This window comes from Carettochelys insculpta, chromosome 16 (genome assembly GCF_033958435.1).
Source record: "Carettochelys insculpta isolate YL-2023 chromosome 16, ASM3395843v1, whole genome shotgun sequence".
Classification (NCBI taxonomy): Eukaryota; Metazoa; Chordata; order Testudines; family Carettochelyidae; genus Carettochelys; species Carettochelys insculpta.
The window spans coordinates 36,063,969-36,085,520 of NC_134152.1; the positions used below are offsets into that span (position 1 = coordinate 36,063,969).

Below are 21,552 nucleotides of genomic sequence, written 5' to 3' on the forward strand. Positions count from 1 at the left end.
GAAAGACTGTCATATCCACTTGTGCTCTGATGGGCGCTGGGCGCCAAACCTGCCAGTGGCAGCTGCAGAGCGGAGCTGAACTGTACCACACACAGTGCACACTGTTAAAATGCAGCTGTGTTATTTTTAAACATCTCCAGGTGAATCTGTCACAGCCCAGGGCAGCGGTACCTGTATTTCCCCCCAGTCCTCCACGAAGGACATGAACTCCTGAGCCATTGCCTTCCTGGATGGAGACCTGCATCTCTCCCCCTTCTGATTGTAGTGTTCCCAGGCTGCACAGCCCTGTCTGCACTGTGTATTTCCCAACACAGACGGATTGTCCAGAGGCACTTGCTGGCTTTCTCTTCAGAGACAGGTTAGCGGGTATAATTGCTACAGTTATAAAGTGCCCCCCCCCCCCCAACACTTCCTAAACCAGCTTCGTTATTTGAGTAAAAGGCATTACGGAGAAACCACATTAAGGACTGTAGAAGAACCTATGTGCCTGCTAGTAAGCTAACCAGAGTTAACTCCTCTTCCTCGCATGGATCCTGACCGGTTCAGCCCAGCCTACCACACATGAAGAATATCCAACTCTTTGCTGGGACTTGTTCACCTGATTTGTGCTCCCTCTTTGCTCCTCCCTCCCTGCTCCCAGAGCTGGAACATTGAGAATCAGCTGTTTGGGGTATTCCAGCTCTGGGGGAGAGAGGGAGGAGTGGGGATGGGGCACAAATCAGGCAATTTTTGGCTCCAAAAGGGCTGGGAGGAAGAGGGGAGGGGGAGGAGCAAGGAAGCCTGGGGGTACCAGTGCCCCAGTGTGCGAGAGGCATGTGGGGGAGGGGGACAGACTGCGGGGGGGGGGGGCGCAGGACCACAGGTGGAACCTCAGGGGGCCACAGGCTGCTGTAGCCTATGGAGGTGAAGGAAGGCTGCACATGTGGCTCAGACAATATTCAGGGTTGCCCACCACCACCCGAGACAGTTTAAAATGAGACTGTATCTCCACTAAGCCCTTCATGGTCTCTCAGGCCCTGGAGACTCCAGTTTGGACTAGTCTGTGCATGTCTCTGATGGAGCTGCTTCAAAGGGTCAATAGCAGAGGAAGTGCAATAGCATAGTGCTTGAGAAGGTCCATACAGTGTCACAATAGCATATGCCTGATTGGGTTTTTACTATTATTATCTCTCTCTCTAAAATTTAACTTCATTCCATACAGTTCCTTCAGGATGTGGAAAAAAATTGTCTGTGTCACATAGTCACTGGAGACTTTAAATCCTGCCCCCTCTGATACCTGGATTCTTTCTTGCTTTATGATGGTGGGTTTCTTATTTCCCTGTTGTTTGTTGCTGACAGCTTGGTATCCTTGTGTGTAAAGTTGGCATTGTTATTTGATTCCAAAGAATGAAAGAGCACCTGGGAAGAAACAAAAAACAAAAATAGACATAAAAGAGGTAATAGGTATGGAGCCACTTTGATGAAATGGTTTTGGATCCAAGAATACCATTGTGTCCACATCAGAACGTTCCACCAAGATGTGTCACTTTCAGTTAAAGTTTCTCGGGTTCAGGATGAACCTTTTGGGAGCTGAGAGAGCATGCTGAACTTCGTGGTCTGAAAACCAATATTTTGACACAATTCCCTTTCATGACAACTTTCCAGAGGTTTGGTTTCTATGCCAGTGCAGAGCAAAACACATTTCTAAAGGTGTCAGAAAATGGAGTTGTCGTATCCTCACCAGATCTAATTATGAGCCACATCCTCAGCCCTGTCGGAGTTATACTGATGAATCCCAGCTGAGACCTTAGCCTTGTGTGTGTGCATATGTGCATGTCTGTAGACACAAACATAAAACATAATTGCCACTGCAACGCAAACAGAAGTACAGCCTAAGAGTAGGACCCTACAAAATTCACAGCCATGCAAAATGCATCATGGACTGTGAAATCTGGTGTCCTCTCATGAAATCTGACCTTTTGTGTGCTTTTGGCCTATACTGTACAGATCTCAGGGGAGAGACAAGTCTGTCTCAAACTGGGGGCCCTGACCCAAAAGGTAGTTTCAGGGGGAACACAAGATTATTTTAAGAGAGTCACGGTATTGCCACCCTTACTTCTGTGCCGCTCAGAGCAGGGCAACTGGAGAGGGGTGGTTGTAATGTTGACCTGGTGTCCAGTCCTGAAGGCAGCACCCTGCCAGCACCAAGGGTGGTAATACCATATCCATGTCACCCTTACTTCTGTACTGCTGCTTTCAGAGCTGGGTGGCCAGAGGCTGCTGACTAAGAGCCCATCTCTGCAGGCAGCAGCACAAAAGCAAGAGTAGCACCATCATGCCATGCCACCCTTACTTCTACACTGCTGCTAGCAGTAGCTCTGCCTTCAGAGCTGGGTTCCTGGCCAGCAGCCACTGGTCTCCAGCTGTCCAGGCAGCTTTGAAGGCAATGCTTGTGCCAGCAGCTGTGCAGAAGTAAGGGTAGCAATACTGCCCCTCCTCCGGAATAACTTTGTAACCACCGAACGACTTCTTTTTGGGTCAGGACCCCTACACTGTAAAACTTCAGATTTAAATACTTGAAATCATGAAATTTACCATTTTTTCAAATTCTATGACTGAAATTGATCAAAACGAATTGTGACTTTGCTAGGGCTTTATCTATGCTGTTGCTAAGGTTGACGCAGCCCTCGATGCCGTCGAGCTCCTACCAGTAATGGACGAATTGGATCAAGAACCGACTGTGGATGAACTGAAGAGAGCCATCGACAGCATTGCAGCAGGAAAGGGCCCTGGTCAGGATGGTATACCACCAGAGGTAATCAAATGTGCCGCGGACACACTCCTGGAACCCCTACATGAGCTACTGTGCCTGTGCTGGAAAGAGGGTGAGGTTTCACAGGATATGCACGACGCTAACATTGTAACGTTGTATAAGAACAAAGGAGACAGAAGCAACTGCAACAACTACCGTGGAATCTCCCTCTTAAGTGTCACTGGTAAACTGTTCGCTCGCGTCATCCTTGGCAGACTCCAGAAGATTGCTGAGAGGGTGTAGCCCGAATCGCAGTGTGGATTCCGCGCAGCGGTCTACCATTGACATGGTCTTCTCTCTAAGGCAGCTGCAGGAGAAGTGCAGGGAGCAGAGAAAGCCACTCTACATAGCCTTCATCGACTTGACCAAGGCTTTTGACTTGGTCAGCAGGGATGGTCTGTTCAAACTGCTCCACAAGATAGGTTGTCCTCCACGGTTACTCAAGATGATCCAGTCGTTCCACGAAGACATGAGAGGAACCATCCAATATGACGGCGCATTATCAGATGCTTTCAGAATCAGGAGCGGCGTCAAACAAGGATGCGTGCTTGCTCTGACATTGTTTGGGATCTTCTTCGCACTCCTCCTGAAGCACGCCTTTGGATCTTCAACAGAGGGCATCTTGCTGCACACAAGATCTGATGGGAAACTGTTTAACCTTGCAAGGCTGAAAGCTAAGTCTAAGGTGCGAGAAGTCCTCATCAGAGACATGCTGTTCACAGACGATGCTGCTGTAGTGTCTCACACAGAAGACCAGCTTCAAAAACTGCTGGATCAGTTCTCCAAAGCGTGCAAGGACTTTGGGCTTACCATCAGCCTAAAGAAGATGAACGTACTTGGTCAGGATGTTGCTAAATCCCCATCAATCAGCATTGACAACTATACGTTAGAGGTCGTCCACGAGTTTGTTTACCTCGGGTCCACCATCACTGACACCCTGTCGTTGGACACTGAGCTAAATAGGAGGATCGGAAAAGCGTCCACAACTCTGTCCAGACTCAGCAAGAGAGTGTGGAATAACAACAAGCTGTACACTCGCACCAAAATGCAAGTCTACAGAGCCTGCATCCTCAGCACCCTCCTTTATGGCAGTGAGACTTGGACCCTGTATGCCCGCCAGGAAAAGAGGCTGAACGTCTTCCACTTGCGCTGCCTCAGGCGCATCCTTGGAATATCATGGAAGGACAGAGTGACCAACACCGCTGTCCTCGAGCAAGCTGGAATCCCAACCATGCACACCCTCCTCAGGCAGCATCAGCTCTGCTGGCTTGGCCACGTCCACAGGATGAACGATGGAAGGATCCCAAAAGACATCCTGTATGGTGAGCTAGCCTCTGGCAAAAGACCTCCCAGATGCCCCCAGTTGCGTTACAAAGATGTCTGCAAGAGAGACCTCAGAGAGGTAGACATTGAGCTGGACAACTGGGAAGAACTAGCAGACGACCGCAGCAGATGGAGGCAGGGGTTACACAAGGGCCTTCAGAAGGGCGAGTTGAAGATCAGACAGCTAGCAGAGGAGAAGCGAGCACACAGAAAGCACAATAAGGACTTGCCAGACACCCACTACATCTGCAAGAGGTGCAGCAAGGACTGTCACTCTCGTGTGGGTCTTTATAGTCACAATAGACGCTGTAAATGAAGTCCTCAATTGAAACTTTAAAGGGCGCGATCCATAGTCTATGCAGAGTGAAGGATGCCTACTACTACTGCTAAGGAGGGGTTATTAGCCAGGAAGGAGTTCACCCATGAGGTTTCTCACACTGGGATGAAGATAGGACATTCTGTCTATGGTAGACCTGAAATGCTTGTTCCAGCTAGGGGCAGCTTTGTGTTCATCACTCATCATATCCCTGGGAAGCCCTGGCTCTGTGTAGTGAGTGAGCGGTGATACAGACAAAGTTCTCAAAGGGTTCATCTACACTGCAATAAAAGAACTGCTGCTAACCCAGGTCAGCTTAATTGGTCTCCTGGGCTTGGGCTGTAAAGCTATAAAATTGCTATGTAGATGTGTGGGCATAAGCTGTAGTTTGGGCTCAGGGACCCTCCCTCCCACCCGTTGTTTCGTAGACTCCAAGCTCCCACCTCAGCCACAATGCCTGCATGGCTGTTTTGAGAGCAGTAGTGCAAGCTGCTGCAAGCAGTGCAGACTTACCGAGCTGTCCGTCTTTTTATAGGCAGAAAGGTTGTCAGTGGGAAGGGACAGAGAATTTTGATACCCGCCTCCCTCTGGGTGGATGTACCATTGTGTTGTGGCACAAACAGAGAAGACACTGATGCTGTACAGTTCAGCATTTGCTGCTTTCTCTTCCATCTGCTCTTACAGCTGCTCCCTTAGATGGGAGCTCTTTGAAAAGCAGGCTGTAATTATGGTGGTAACAGCTCTTCCCTGGCGTTTGCACTCTGTTGTCTGCAGATCCCAAAACTATAATTATCCACTGAATTTTACAGTTCCTCTTAGCACCTTCCTTTTCTTCCTCGTGCTGTGGCCCACAACAGCGGGTACTTCGGCCCGCTTGCCACTGGGGGGGCCAGAACCAGCCCTTTCAGTCACTAACAGCAGGGGAATGCCTGGCCCTGTAAGTGTCCCTCTCTGCCCCCACGCCCGAAGTTTTTGCCCAACCCTGCCCCTCCAGGAACTGCCCCTTAGCCCTCTTGTTGCTGAGCTATTAGGAGGGGAGTTCCAGACTTGATTTCAGATTTCTGACTGTGTGGCTCAGTCAAGTTCCTGTCTAGACTGGAGACTGCAGTCAGGGGCCTTTGGCCCTTTTCTCCCCTCAGACACAGACCTCCCAGGGATCCAGGCTGGCTTTCCATGGGAAACTGACCTGTTGGGCCTCTGTGGCTTGCCCCCAGGCGGTAGGAAGAGCAGGACCTTCTGGGGAGCCCTTTGCCCCACTTCAGCTCCCTCCTTGGGAGAGCCCCAAGGAGGCCAGTGTAGGGGAGGGGAGACAGTGTCTGATCTCCGGCGCAGGGAGATCGCTAGCTACTGGCAATACTTCCAAACCGACCTCCCACCTCCGTGCCTCCTCCCCACCCTGGAGCCGGGTCATGGGAGGTGCTCCAAGGGGGAAATAAACAAGTAAGTAAAATCCACACTTCTTCCTGCTCACCTTCATAGCACTGTGTGTGGCACAGCCACATGGGCAGGAGCAGGTCATTGAATGGCGCTGGTCCCTCTGGGGTGCCCACACCTACCCAAGGGAATTTGTCCACCACTGGGGAGGGCAGCCAGCTGGGGATTGTATGTCAGGGAGCAAATCAAAGAATACGTACTGAAAACAAGAAGAATCAGAGCACAGACTCCCCAGCAGAGCCCTGAGCACTTGGAAACAGTGCTTAAGATGTCCACAGCTGCCTTGGATCAGTACTTGCTGTATATCCCCCCTTGCGCTCTCTGGAGAGCTGGACAGGGGGACGGGGATTTCCTGCCTTTCTGAAGAGAATGGGAATGTTTCAGGTTGTTGGCCCCAGCTGCCCCTGCTGTGCCGGAATGTCCACGTGACTGTTCCCCACTTCTGCAGCTGGCTGCCCTGCCTGGTTGCCCCCTTCTCCTGCAGCTGCTGGCCATCGTTCAGATGGGATATTTGGATGAAGTGATTCTCTCTCTCTCTCTCTCTCAGGGACCCCAACAAGAATCATTGGGAAACCGATCCTGTTGGTCAGTGCACGGCCTATAGGTCACCGCACTGCGAGTCAAACCCGTGAAAATGTTTTCATTGCCCCTCTGTCAAGAAGGATTCCACTTCTCACTCTGGCAGCACACAGCTGTGAAACTGCCCTTGTAAGGGACCTGAGCACAATGAAGTGTAGGGAGGTGCCTCTGGGTTTATCTGGGAATTTTCTTTCTTTGAGTAATAAGGCCCCTGGACCTGGCTCACCCTGGATGCCCAAAGATTTGGGTTTGTTTAGTTAGGGGCAGTTTTCCATGTGCTGCAGTAGGTTAAATGGGTGTGTTTTTTACCTCCAGGCACATGTAATACAATCTCAGGAGCTGAAAGACTTTTGCATGTGTGTGTGTGTCCACAAGTCTCTACGCCAAGAAAAACGCTGGTTCGTATTGTACTTCAGAGCCCCTGGCAAAGCAAATTGGAGAAAACAAAGCTTCGTTTTTCTCCCTGCAGTCACCTAGTGACTCCGCAGGAGCTTGCCCTGCTGGTTTCCAGCCTGTACCCTTGCAGTGATTTGCTCCATTCCTCTTTAAGATTCACTGTTTCTCAGACTCCTGCATGACAGCACAGCTGCACAATTCCCACTGATCACGTTCCCATTATCTCAGAGGCTTTGAAATTGTCAGGTGTCGGGTGGGGGGGAGGGTGGTAGCTGCCACGGACAGTCAGAGTTTCAGCTGAAAGCGCAAATGCCTGACCACAGACTCAAAGTGTGACCTGGACATCTGGCAAAGAGTGTGACAATCACGTTTGCTTCCTGAGGGGTGTTACTTTCCTCCAAGGCCTCTGCATCAGCCGCTTCTGCCGTCAGGTGATGAGCCAGGAGAGAGCCGCAGTCTCAGCCAGTTTAGGAATCTAGTAGGAAATTATCACCAGCTTGATGTCCCCTCTCGCCATCAGGCTACAGAGCGATAGCCCATTGTTGTGTGAGCCACAGAGAAGAGGGAGCCTGGTGCAGAGTGCTGCCAGGCCGCGTGGTTCCCCTGGCTCTGTGTGAGCAGATTGAGGAATCAGGGTCCTTATGTAACATGCGGAACCAAGGCCCTCACCCCTAATGGTCAGGAGTAGGGGTGTTAACCTCACTGACCTGGCAATATTCCACCTCTGGGAATTACAATCTGCCTTCTCACTGCTTGCTGCCATTTCCACTGGTACAGTCAACTGTTACAACAGCTGCCACTCTCCGTCCAGAGGTGGCTGCCTTAGATAGGAGGGCGAAGCCATCTCTGAACCTGAATGAATATCAGCTTAACAGCCCCAAGGCTGCAATCCTCAGTGGTGTGAATAGACCTATGGAGGACACCCGAGCTTCTTGCCTGGATAGGGATTTCTGAGCTCTGGCTCTGAATTTGTGGAAAATTCTCTGAGGGCCTTTGAGATGAAAGGTGCTACAGAGACAGCAGTGGAGTTGCCCAAGAAGGTCAGAAGGGACCAGCGATTCGGGGTGGCTCTGATCTTGGGAAGCCTAACTAGGTTTAAGCTGAAGCTCAGTAAGTTTTTATGCAGGGAATGAGATGAGGGGGTTGTCTGTAAAAGCAGGGGATTAGACGCTACAGAGTCCTATGTGCTGGCTTCCCCTGAAACCCTAAAAAAAAATGGTTTTCAGAGGGCTAGGAGGTTTGCAATCCTCTCTGGTGCACATCAGCCATGCCACAAAAACAAGCAGTCCTACAGCACCTTAAAGACTAACACTTGTACTTATTAGGTAATGAGCTTTCATGGCTAAGACCCACTTCTTCCAATACAGAGCCAGTCGGTTGTAGCTCCACTAACAACCTGCCTTCTCCTTCAGGTTTTTGGTCCTTCCTGTGGTTCATCGGTTTTTGCTTCCTGGCCAATCAGTGGCAGCGGACACCTGCCACCCGAGGGCCATTTGCAGGAGCAGATGCTGCCAGGGCAGCCATCGCCTTCTCATTCTTCTCTGTCATCTCCTGGGTGAGTTTAGGTTTCCTGTGCTTAGCCAATCACCGATGTGTGGTGGGAGGAAATCATGACCCGCAGGAAATAGCCAGCAACAGCAAGAAACTGTGGGCATATTGGGCTGTGCTAGTGGGAGCATTGCCAGCGGGTAGAGGGAAGGGATTATGTCCCTTTGTTCAGCACTGGTGAGGCTATCTCTAGAGTATTGCATCTAGTTATGAGGCCCGCATGACAGAACGGTCGTGGACAAATTTGACAGAGTCCAGTGGAAGGCAATGAAAGTGATGAGGGGCCTGGAGCACACGATTTATGAGGAGACGCTGAGAGATGTGGGCCTGGTTAGACGACAGAAGAGAAGGGTCATGGGAGATTTGATAGCAGCCTTCAAATACCAGAAGAGAGGTTCCAACAAGGATGGAGAGAGGCTGTTTTCACTAGTGACAGATGTCAGAAAAGGAACAATGGTCTTAAGTTGCGGTGGTGGAGGTGGAGGTTGGATGTTAGGAAAAACTATTTCACTAGAAGAGTGGTGAAGCACTGGGATGGGTTATCTCAGGAGATGGTGGAACTTCAATCCTGAGAGGTTTTTAAGACCAAGCTGGACAAAACCCTGGCTGGGATGATTTTGTTGGGGTTGGCCCTGCTTGGGGCAGGGGGTTGGACCAGATGACCACTGAGGTCTCTTCCAACCATAATCTTCTGTGATTTTATGACTGCAGCACTGTGTCCCTTGCAGTTTATCTGTGACACATGGTTACTGGGACGATGCTACTCATTGATTATGTGAATTCAGGGATGGATCCTGCACCCAGTGAGGTGAATGGCAAGAACCCCATGGTCTCAGTGGCAGTGAATCTGGGCCCTCAGCCACTGAGCACCAAGATCTTAATGATTTATCCAGTTAAGAGTGTGTCTCTTGTTTCATTCAGGAGTGCATCAGTGTGGGGTGTGTCCATGGGCACATAGGGAAAGCCTGGCTCTGATTCTCTTTCCAAACTGACCTTCAGTGGGAGGGGTATTCAGGAACTTGCTTTTAGCCCAAAGAATAATTTGGGGGCAACAAAATATGTTGTCCAGGGAGCAGCTGGAATCATTCTCTCAGGGACAGATTGTCTATCCCTGGATGACTTACAGTTGAGGACCCCAAAGTCAGTCCTGCCACAGTGCAGGAGGATGAAGCAGCCTGGTCACTAAAACCCTCACCAGGATGGTGGGGGGGGGGTCCCCAGATATCTCGCCAGGATGCCATGGGGTTCCTCTGATGTCTCACCAGGCCTGCACTCACCCTTGCCAACATTGCCACAATTCTCACATTGATAGTTTTCTTTGTTACTGGGATCGTCAGTGCCCTGCTCAGGCAAAAGGCTGCAGTGACAGTGGGAAAAGCCAGGCTTCTAGTTCTCCCAGGGCAGAAGGGAGGAGAAGCCATTGAAGTTGTACTGCAAACTTACCAGGTTCTGAGCCGGTGGGGGAAGATGCCTGCACCATGTCTGCGCTAGCTGCCACCACAGGAGCTGAACAAGTGGCAAAGTATGTGTCTGTTTTCTGAGAACAGACAAGCACTAAGGCTGTGCCCATCCTGCCCCTCTGCGCCGTGCAGTGGGAGCTCTGGTAGCCATCGTCCTCCGAGGTCAAAGTGCCAACTGGGCCACTGTCCAGGCATGGTGCAGGACCTTAGCTATTGGCCTCCAACGGATGTAAGCGGGCTTCATATGGCTCCATGAGCGTTCACCCCCATGGTTTCAGAGGGGTAGTTGAGTCAGTCTTTGTCTTCAGAAACAATAAGAAGTCCTGTGGCACCTTACAGACTAACAGATATTTTGGAGCATGAGCTTTCGTGGGCAAAAACCCGCTTCGTCAGATGCACAAGTGCGACTTCAAGAGGAGGGTCTAAATTTATGGGCTCATGAAAAGGAGGGAGTCCCAGTCAAGAGGAAGGCAGAGTTGACAAACCACAGTGTGTAATGTCGATGGACCCTGGTCATCGGCAGGTGTGGTGGAATCTGGGGGCTAAAGCCTCAAGCCGTTACTGCATGAGCTAAAAACCAGGTCAGAGTGTAGAGCAAACTTCACTCTCCTTTTCTCAGTGGTTACTGTCTTAGTGCTTCTGGGTTACAGTTGCAACAAAAAGTTTGCAGAAAGAGTGAGCGACACCAAAGGTCGCAGGGGAAAAGAAACAGGGAAATGAAATCTGATCTGAGCACAGCCGAGCAGCAGAAAGAGGAATTAGAACATTTGATTTGGGGAACCAGGGACCTGCCAGACACAGATAGTTTGTAGAAAAGAAAGAATTGCAGTTCAACTACAGTGAAACCTCTAACCCTCGGCAGAGTACAGATGAAACTTGTGGGTACTTGGCTAAATACCTTTCTTTAGTCTGGGGAATTCCAACCCCTCCCCTCCACCTCCCAAGGCCCCCATCCCATGTCATGCAGAGAACCGCCACTCAAACTAGCAAGCAAGCCAGTAAACAGCACCATTTCAGTGTCTATAGTTAGAGCTTGGTGTGTGATTTGAATTAAAGAAACAAGACACAATGGACTTAAATAGCACCAGGGAAGACTTAGGTTGGACATTAGGAGAAAACTTGCGCACTGTCAGGGTGGCTAAGCACTGGAATAAATTGCTTATGGAGGTTGTGGAATCTCCATCCGTGGAAATGTTTAAAAGCAGGGATGGTCGTACACGGTGCTTGCTACTGCCCTGAGGGCCGGGGACTGTACCCGATGACCTCTCGAGGTCTCTTCCAGTTCTAGTGTTGTACGAATCTCCAACCCCCAGAAATCCTTCCCAGGTACTAGCCCATTGTGCAGCATTCCAGAGAGGTACAGCCTCCCAGAAGCCGCCTTTGTCTGGAAAGATGCCTTTGACAGGAATGTTGAAGAGCTCGCAGTATTTTAACTGTGCTCTTATTGCAGCTGACCTGGAGGCTTTGTCATTGGTCATTGATATACCGGGGAGCAGAGACAGACCAGCCCTGCATGCTTTGGAAAATCCCTCCCTAAGGTAGCATTTGAGCCCTCCCTCCCAAAGGGCAGCTAGTCTCTGTTTTCTGCCAGTTAGGGACTGAGGCTGCTTTTAGGCCCCTGGCTTGCAGAGAAGAGCTGACAAAGCAAACATGAGGGCTAGAGAAATGAAAGTAAAACAAAGGGTACTTAGCTTAACAATAAAAGGAGGCAAGAGCAGAATTGAAAGGAGTGAGACACACAGTGCAAACAGTCAATGTGAGCAGATACCCCAGGCCTTGCACCTAAGAGCACAACGATCCTCTGCCAAGAGCTGATATCCTCAGAGCAGTGAATTGAGCCAGCCTGGCAAACAGAAGGCGAGTGACTCACCTGAGACAGAACTTGTCCAGGACACCTGGACTCTTGCAGGTGATTTCCAGTCACCACTGAAGTGCAGCTCAGTTTTACACCCGAACCAGTCTGCAAGGCCCTCCCCAGCCCCCTGCAGTGCAGGCCTTTGGCCTGAGCCCTGCCCCGGCCGAACTCGGCTTTGCTTGTGAGAGCTGAAGAGATCACGGCACAAGTTGTGCTGGCTGCGTGTGTTAAGAATTAGCCCTTTTGCTTCTCGCCTTCGGTTGGAGTCATCTATCAGCACGGTGGCCCAGACGTGCTGTGCGGAATTGCAGCAGCTTTGCCCAAAAGACGTGCCAGACAGGACACCAAACCTGATACCTGCCTGAAGTGGACAAGCGCCAGGTGCAGAATGTTGAGCTCAGGGCCCGACCCTTAGGAAGCCCTGTTGGAGTTGACGCCTCCGGTGGGTAACGCAGCCAGAGCGGGCACGGCCCATGCACCTGAAATGATCTGTCAGCCCATGCTCTGGATGCTCACTGCGGAGCTCGGGGTGGTGTGCAGGGAAGAGTCTGGGCTTCCCCCCTTCCTGTCATCGCCCCCCGACCCATAAGCCCTCTGCAGGTCCCTAATTACATTAGCCCGTAGGAGCTACAGCAACTCCATCATCGTCCACTGCAGAAAGTGGATCATCTCACACGAAAGATGGTCTGGGCTGGGGCTGCTGCTGCTGCATTGAACCTGGGCCCAGTTTACTCACCAGCCAAGCTGCTCCCTAGCTCTATAATTATCCCAATAAATCATTTTTCTATCCCAGATTCCCTGTAGTTCCAATTAATTCACAGGCCCTAATCTCTTTATCATTACGCTCTTATCTGAGGTAGCACTCCACAGAGCTGCAGTGGGAGGGGGACGCAGTCCCCCTCTCATTATCCACCGAGCAACATCCCTCCTTGCCCAGACCACCCCTGCCCAGCATGGCTGCTGCCTGGGACGTGTCTGGTGGCTGGATCTGACCCCGATGGGCTTGTGCATGGATGGGGTTATTTGCAGGGATGCCTTGGGACTGCAGGCTTCAGGGCAGTTGCTTTTCTGAAAACAATGCAGGCTGTTGCCTGAATCCCCTCTGCAATGCTCAGATCACTGTTCCCTGTAGCATGAGCGCCCAGGAGAGCTTCCGGTCAGGCCAACTGATTAGCAAAGCACCCTCAGCCCTCCCACAGCCAGCAGCCTGGGTCCACTGGTGGTGCACCTCCACACGGGCCTTGGTGCACATAACAAAACTTATTCCATCCTTGATGAAGAAAACTGTCAGGAACACTGGTTCAGACCCATTCATGGTAACCTCTCCAGCCCGCTCCTGCTAGGGTATCTGGGGAAGTGTGGACAATGTTAGTGAATGTTTTCTGTGGGTCAGAGCCGCCAGCCCTCCGCCCTCTCCCCCAGCCACAACCTAAGAAAGGTGCCACACCCACAGGACCTTTGTTTACAAATGTATTAGTGTGTTCCTAAAGGTTATAACGTCATGGCTCTAAAAAACTCCTCCTCTCGCCCCAGGCTACCATCAGGCCAGGGACACCAGCTTAATTGTGCTATGTAGGGCCACATAAAGCCTAAGGCAGGCTCTGGTAACAGATAGTCTGAGACCCAGCTGGTCTCCTGCCGATGACAGCTTGTGGCCACGATGAACAGGGGCTGAAAGAGCAGAAGTGACCAGCAGGGAAGGGCTGACTGTCCCCCTGCCAGCTAGCCACGCGCTTTCTAGCAGCTCAGCATGGAGGGCAAACCACTTGCTCTCCAACCCATATGCCAGCTGTTTTGGAGAACTTTCCAGGAGGGCGCAGCTCCTGTTGTGCTGAGGATTCTCCTTTGTTCTCAGTGGGTTGAGCTGGAGATTTGCATTGTTCTCTGCAGGTGTGGCTGGATGCAGAGTGCTTTTGAAACGCTGGCCCTGTGTGCCCAGACCCTGCACGTCGCTGTGGTGCTGTGGACTTTGTAACAGTGGCAGTCGACGTACCAGCACAGTACCGTCTTTGGGCCTTGAGAGCATCCGTAACCCAGCCATATGGCTCCCTGTAATCTGGGCCAAAGATGAATAACCAGCTGGTACATGGGCACTGCTAGCCCATCGTTGTTCCACGTGGCAGGGACAGTGTCAGCTGCTAGGAAGTGGCTCGCAGATTCTGCAGGCCGGTTTCCATAAGCCTGTCATGAAGCAGCTAACTGAATTGTTAATGAAGCTGCCTGAAATAAAAGCAGGTGTGTTAATCCCGCAGAGCCGCTGTGCTCATTCCCCGCCCACCCCCGCCCCGGGTCTCTGACCTGAATATTTGTAGCCTCAAAGAAGGGTACAGGAGTCTCTGCGGAACTGACCTGCTTGCTGGGTTTGTGGGAGCTCAATCCAGTGCCGGACATTCTGCTGGCGGTCACAGCAGTGCAAGCCCATGGAAGGCAGCAGGATTTCCTGGCTGTGCTCTAGAGCAGCATCTGGCCCTTACCAGTCACAGCCTATTTACTGGCTACCAAAGCAGGCACTGAAGGCAGCGTAAGTGATTTTAACCTTGCAGATGGCTGTGTGAATGTCCTGGAGCAACTGGCACCAGTGGACAATAAAAGGGGTCACTGAAGCCTGCTGGGCTTTGGGTGGAGAGCAGGTTTCCATCAGTCCCTTTCCACAGCTCACTAGATTGTAAGCCCTGGGGAGGGGTGTGCACGCAGGTGTGGAAGAAATATTCGGTTTGCTGCTGCCTTCCCTGTAATGCCACAGTCTGCCCAGGCTGCGGCACCGTCTCAGTAGAGCTGACCAGGCCCCCAGGAAGCGCAGGTGTGCGCCTGGTGCTTGAATCGGTGTGAGCATCTCTCGCAGTCCATGCAGAGCCAAGCCCCTGCCTGGGGCTGTGGGGCGTGGTCTGGCACTCAGAGGGCTTCGTACTGCCCCACCAGACCTGGCTGGCCAACTGGAGGGGGGGTGGACATCACGCAATACTTCCTGTCTCTGGAGTGTTGAGTCCATTGATCCCAGTCAGCAAGGCCCTGCCAGGCCCAGACTCTGGCTTTTATCAGGTGTGCAGATATACATCCTTTAGCTTCAGGTAAGTCATGGCATGGCAGTGTTGTTGGCCAGCTCCAGCTCTGCATCCCTGCGTGGAGGGAGGGGCTGTGTACATGCTCACTGGAGGGAGGACGTGTAGCTCTGGCCAGTAGCTCTCACTAAGGACCAGTTCATAATCGACCACCAGCTTACAAAGAGAGACAGGTGAATACAAATTCATTTTTCTAGTCTGATACCGATCACCGTGGAGTCAACAAAGAGCTCTGTTATCTTAGGCATTACAAGGACAAGTTCCCCACCTTTGACATGCAACGGGATGGCAGCCATCCCACTTAATAGGCAGTAGGGTTTTTTTTTTTTTCTTTCCCCTTCTTCCTGCCCCACCCCATTTAGCTGATGCCTCAGGTTTTTTTTTTGTTTGTTTTTTTCTCTATCATTTTTTTCCCCTCGGTAATTCTCCAGATCTGAACAGGTGGGGCTTTCTCACAAACGCTCATCACCTAATAACTACTATTGTTCGTTAAGGTGAAACAGGACTGCTGGCTTTGTGTTGTGAAGATACAGACTAATGCAGCTACCGCTTTGTGTCTAAGGGGACTGGCTCTCTTGCATGTGCGTGCGCGCACGCACGCACGCACACAGAGAGAGAGAGAGCGAGAGGGCGTATCAGAAGGTAGCCATGCTAGTCTGTAGCCACACAAACAACAAGAAGTCCTATGGCATCTTGGGGACTAACCGATTTAGTGGAGCATAAACCTTCACGGGCAAAGCCGCACTTTGTCAGACACATAAAGTGGCAATTCCAGAGGCAGGTATAATTATACAGGCACATGAAAACAAGGGAGGAGCAATCAAGCGGCAGGCCAGAATTAACAAGGTCAATTAGGGATGGTGTGGCCCACTTTTGGCAGCTGATGGGGAGGTGTGAACACCGAGAGGAGAAGCCGCGTTTGTAGTTTTCTAGCCACCCCTAGTCGCTGTTCAGTCCTTGATTGAAGTCAAGTTTGCAAATGAACTGTAGCTCTGCCGTTTCTGTTTGGAGTCTGTATTTGTTGCAGGATGGCTACTTTTAATTCTGCTACTGAGTGTCCAGGGCCACTGAAGTGTTCTCCTACAGATTTTTGTATGTTACAGTTCCTGATACCTGCTTTGTGTGCATTTATTCTTCTACGTAGAGACTGTCCAGTCTGGTACATGTATATCGCACAGGGGCATAGTAGATAGTAGAAGACATTAGTAGATATGCAGGTGAATGAGCCCAGCGGTGTGGCTGATGTGGTGGGGTCCTTTGATAGTGTTGCTCATGTAGATGTGTGGGCCGTGTAGGCACAAGTAATGGAGTTATCAGTGGCAGCATGGAGGAATTGGCCTTTGGATGTAGTAGGACAGGGCTGCTGATACCACCAGTTGGGAGCAGACAGTCAGGCTCCTGTGTAACATGACAAACAGGTAGAAAAGGGTGGAAACAGGACTAGGTAAAGGGTGTTGTGATCCACCCATGCCTTTACTAACTCTGACCTCCCTGATGCTTGTTCAAGGTTGCCCTGATGCTGATGGCCATGCAGAGGTACCACCTGGGGACTGACATGTCTCTCTTCGCCACCGATCAGTTTGCCACTGACCCCAACACAGCATATCCAGCATACCCAACCGGCAGCGGCATTGAAAGCACGGAAACCTACCAGAGCCCACCTTTTACTGAGACCATAGACACCAGTCCAAAAGGCTATCAGGTGCCCACTTACTAAAGGACGGATGGCTCAGCAAGGTCTTGTAAAAATAGACAAACGTCTCCTCATGGTGCAGTACAGTTAACTGGTTGATTGCGAGTGTATTAAGTACCATTTCCTTAATGTGGCAAGTCAGTGCTGGGTTACTTACTATTAGCTAGTTGTGCAGTGAATTCTGTACAGTAGTATTGGTTCTTGTCTTACCTGTCTAAGGGGTTTTTGTAACAGCAGTGTTCCCTCTAAGTTTCAAACCGAAGGAAGGTTGCTACGCCACACAAGACACATGGCAACCCCCAAACCACCACAATTCTTGGTGACTTGTTCGAATGCCAAACATTAGCACAGGATTTTGCTGAGCACCTGGGAAAGTGGACATAATTCTCCTGTTAGAAAATGCAATAGCTAATGAATTGATGGTTATCTTGTTCTTCCAGAACTAACACAGAATTGTTCTCGGTTGGATGAACCCAGGGCTGCACGCACAGCTCCCGTTCACTCTAGTCTCAGCCCTTCCCACTGCAAGAAGCCCATACTGAGCTTTCTTGTGCTGCATAGAGTCTAAGGCAAGTGCCAAACTGAAAAAGAAAAAAGGATAATCTCTGTGCACTTTTTAATTTGTATATATTTACTGTACAAACTGAACAGCTGTTGCAAAGTTTAGCTTAGGATTCATACATTACTGTTGAATAATCAAATATATCTGCTTCAACATTCTATCGGTGTAGGGTATTAAAAATTACTGTTCTCAACTTGGTCTTTTGGGAGACAATTCTGAAAATGACTGCTAATTGAAAAGACCACTTATTAGTGAAATATATGGTATGTCACAGTTTGCTGCTTACATAAAGTTTGTCATACTAAACTGTTTGCAAATTTACAATGAGTTTCTACCAGTCACACTGAACAGTTATTTACTCCATAAAGTTGCCAACACAAGTGATGTGGGCGTGTTAAAACACAGTGATTCAGCTTTAAAGCCAAACAGTTAAGGAGCAGAGCCTGTATTTTGATATTAAAAAGTGGCACCAGCTGTCATGAACAGATGCAAATAAACTCAGGTGTGAATATATTCATACACTGCAGCCACTAGAAATATGTATGCCATCCAGCTAATAAAAAGCAAGACTGAAAAGCCATTCAGGTTGATAGCTTGAGCAGCAGATGAAGAGTAAACATTAACCATGACCCATATCTTCAGTTAACGTGAGTGAATTAACAAAGTGAGTTAACATAAAATGGGAAGGAGAAAACACGTGAATTTTGGTTATTAGCTGCAAAATGACTGGCTGATTAGGCCCAAGTGAAAGTAAAAGGTACAAAAACTAATAGGTAGGCTACCAGAGTAATACTCTGATTCGGATAACTGTAGGTTATGCAGGTGACAGTATTGGTGGCTCTTTTGTATTTTAGCTCAGAGGAAAAACTACAGGATAGCAGACACATCTAGCTGTGATAAACGGTGACTCACCTGCCACCATGATGGAAGCTTGCTTTATGTTTAAGATTATCCATTACTACTCTAGATCAATTTGATTTGATTTGGTTTTTTGTTTTTTGTTTTTTTAAAAACCAAGAGTCAGTTGAAAAGTGTCTAGTTTGTTTGCAAAATGTGTGGATTAGTGAGGCAGATGAAATATCTTATGACTTTTAACCTCAGATTGAGCAGCTACTTAAAAGGACTTTTCCCCACTTGTAGTTAAAAAAAAATGTTTAATGTGGCTCATTTCAACAGCTATTCAAATTGCAAATAAATATGGTCATTAACAGTGACACATTGTCAGCAGCAGTTTCTGTTACAGACAAACCAGAGTTACTTGAACTCCTGCCTATTCTGAAAGAATTAAAATTTGACCGTTCCTGCCTCCGAAAGATACAGGGTTAGTTGCCCATGTCTAGAATATTAAACTGGAGCTGGTTTTTCACATTACATTGACCAAACTAAAAACTTCTCCCTGTTTAGCACCAGTCATTTTTGAGGCTAGTTTCAGATGAATTTATCCCCCCATCTACACTCCAAATGCCTATGAAATTTTGCATTGCTCAATCACACAGCAAGGGGTGCCTGTCCCAAACACTGCAAGAGCAGAGGAAGAATTATAGTTTGCTGCTGTGCTGTAAGCCAGGTGCCTCCTGCTGGTCTGAGGCAACAGGCACGTATAAGGGAAGATTGTAGCTGACAAGCAAGCACTGAGAAACTTCCACCTTAAGAGGACAAAGAACATCTGAATCCCAATACATTATACACCTAAATTACATGACCCTTGTGATTCTCTACTAAATACGTCTTGCTGGGGGTGGGGGGAGTATTTTCATACAGGGTACAGTAGAATTGTAGCAATATTTTCCTTAGAGGGAACACTGAAAATTTAGCAGCACAAAACATACTTGTGTTAATATTTTAGCAAACTTATAATCAATTTAAATGTTTACTTAAATTGATTGTACACGTGATGTTTGTTCAGTACATTGTATTTTTTCCTAACAATATACCTGTTCCAGAGTTTCCTTGTAACTGTGAAGAACTAAATTGTCTGACTGCTCGACCTGTCCTGATCAATGGTGTAAATGTGCTAAATATTACAATATGAATGTAAGCACCTGAGGCCTACATGGCATTTCCTTTTTTTTTTTTTTCCCCTCCCCTCGCCAAATGGAACAATGGATTTCCTCCAAGGTCTGTTATAGCAAGAATACAGTCAATGCAATATATAGAGAGAGAGAGCTGCACACAGACACACCAAAAAATGACTAGCCTCGAGGGCAGCAACCATAAAGTATTTGTTGGGGAAGAGAGGAAAGACAACGTGGCTGTGACTTAACACCTGCAGACATTAACTTCACTATCAAGGGGCACCATTGCTTTCCTGAGCACCGTAATTTGTTTTCCAATCTTCACTCAAATGGTCGCTATCTTCAAATACAATTTTAAGGTGGCCCCCTTCAGGAAACTGGCTGTTTTTCAAGAGCTGGGGAGATCGCTTGAGCCCCAGGGACATTTTAGTGGCAGCAGGAAAGCTCTGCAGCTTGCCCCTCACCAAGCCGCACACAAAGCTATAGTGCAAGGTTAGACTACAGCAGCACTCACCCAGCCTGCCCTGCTGTCTCTACTGCACCCTGTCCCCTGTATCTGTGCTTAAGAGACTAAAAGTAAGTGCCATGCTCCAGCCTCACAGCTGGGCCTTCAGCATTGGGAACGCAATATGGAATCATAGGTGGCATTGCACATTTGCTGCCCCGTCTAGGCAACAGTGATTAATTACACATGGCACCATGCAGCTGCTTCAGCCAGTTGCATCAATTTATGTATTGAAATGCACAAGTTGCACCTGCCTTGGAAACAGTATTGACAAAACTTCTAAAGCCAGACATTTTCTGGCTTGTTTGCCAGCATGTTGAAATTCCTGTTTATTTTACCGGGCAGTAGCATAGAAAAAGTTGTTAAAGAACCTGCTGAGTAAATAATTAGGCTTCAGGTTAGCATAAGACATCTGACCTCTCTGCAGCCAGTACTGACACGTGCCTATCACTTGCATTGAATCCTGTTTCCAAGCAGTTTGCAAGATTAAGGTGTTCCCTGTAGTCATTTTAAGTGTTAATAGTGCTGTTTATGAACTGCTGTGGTAACACACCTTGTGTGTCAGTGATTTGTGACGTAGACTAGTGTACACAGATACAGATGTAATTAAATATATTCTTATGGACTATGGTTAGCAAATTACTCTATGTAAATGTAATAATTATAATACATTATTTGGGGGTTCACATATTCAGATCACCCTTTCACATGCTCCTCGCAGAATGGTATTTTCTCTTCTCTAATTGTTCTGTTGTAGATTCACAGTGGTTGATATTAGGTGCTTTTCTTGTAACTATCCAGACCAAATCTTATAAGCATGCCAGCATTTTGTAGTGAATTTGAGTGCATTGCTGGTCATTCTCCATATGCTGTTAAAATATATACTGCAGTGTTCCCTGGAAATCTCCAAAAGCCCAGTAGATAATTTGCCATACAGAGAGCCAGTTTATGCTGCTTTCAGGCTTGTCTGCTAAAAGCTTCTGCATAGCGTTAGCATAAAGTTTGGGTGTAAAGAATAGTTTTTAAAAATATATCACATATGCCTTGCTGGAAAGGTGTTCTATAGCAATCGCCCAGCTACAAGAGGTGTTGGTGCAGCAACAGAGCTACATCCCAACACCAAAGTTAACAAGCAAACAGTGCGCTTTTGTGTGAGCTTTGTTGTTTTTGCATGTTCAACATTGTAGGGTTGAAAGAACAGCTGTATGTCTCATTGAGGGAAAAGCATTTTTTACCTTTTCATTGTTCCCAGTGAGAAAAGATGACATGATAAACTGAGGTTTAGTAGAAGAGTGGTTTTTTTCCCTTTATCCATAATAAAATGTCTTTATAATAGTGTACAGTTTGGTCCCTGTGCTAGTATTGTCACCTCGATCACAGAGTTAAGAATGTTTTTTTTTTAAACAGACGCTTTGAAGTGCACATAGTACATACCTGACTTTACATCTATGCTGAAGATCAGTTCATGTTAATACCTAGCACTCATGATTCTAGCATGTCCATTTCCTGGTTTTCCTCGGGTCTACATTCCCAGTAAGTCACACTTCCTCTTCTCCCCCACCCCAAATCAAAACGTTAGTGTTTGCAGATTACGTTTCAGTTCTACATGCTGCAGGTGTGATACAGGCTAACTTTTAGAAGAACTGTCATCATCCCCTCCCCAATAAGGCATCATTTATCGGTATGTCCTTTGCATGGAAGCAGCATTTCTGTTATACAGAACTACCTTACATTTTGCAAACTCACTTTTTGGCCTTTTTTGTACAGTGTGAGTAGGGAGCCTGTTTGCCCATTTGCATTTTATATGCCTTCATGGTATTTTGACAGTGTTTCTTGGAGCCATTTGTGTCAAAAAAACAAACAAAAAAAAAACCCTCACAAATGAGGCTTAAAAGATGGCCTTTTAATGCATCAACTTGAAGCCCAAATTTAGCTGCCTGCATTTTGTTGCAATATGCATTTAAACCTCAGATTCTTTAATAGTTTTTAATATCAAACTGATACCAAATGTGGTTT

The 21,552-nt window shown here is 48.4% G+C and overlaps 1 protein-coding gene across 1 annotated transcript in view; it reads left to right on the forward strand.

The window, feature by feature from the left end:
• SYNGR3 (synaptogyrin 3) overlaps positions 1-21,411 on the forward strand; it is a 41,386-nt gene extending 19,975 nt beyond the window's left edge. Inside the window, exons 3-4 of the mRNA XM_075010276.1 lie at positions 8,252-8,394; positions 16,269-21,411. Of these exons, the coding sequence (XP_074866377.1) occupies positions 8,252-8,394; positions 16,269-16,478 (353 nt within the window). The 3' untranslated portion in view covers positions 16,479-21,411. The remainder of the gene's footprint in view (positions 1-8,251; positions 8,395-16,268) is intronic.
• The last annotated feature ends 141 nt before the right edge of the window (positions 21,412-21,552 follow it).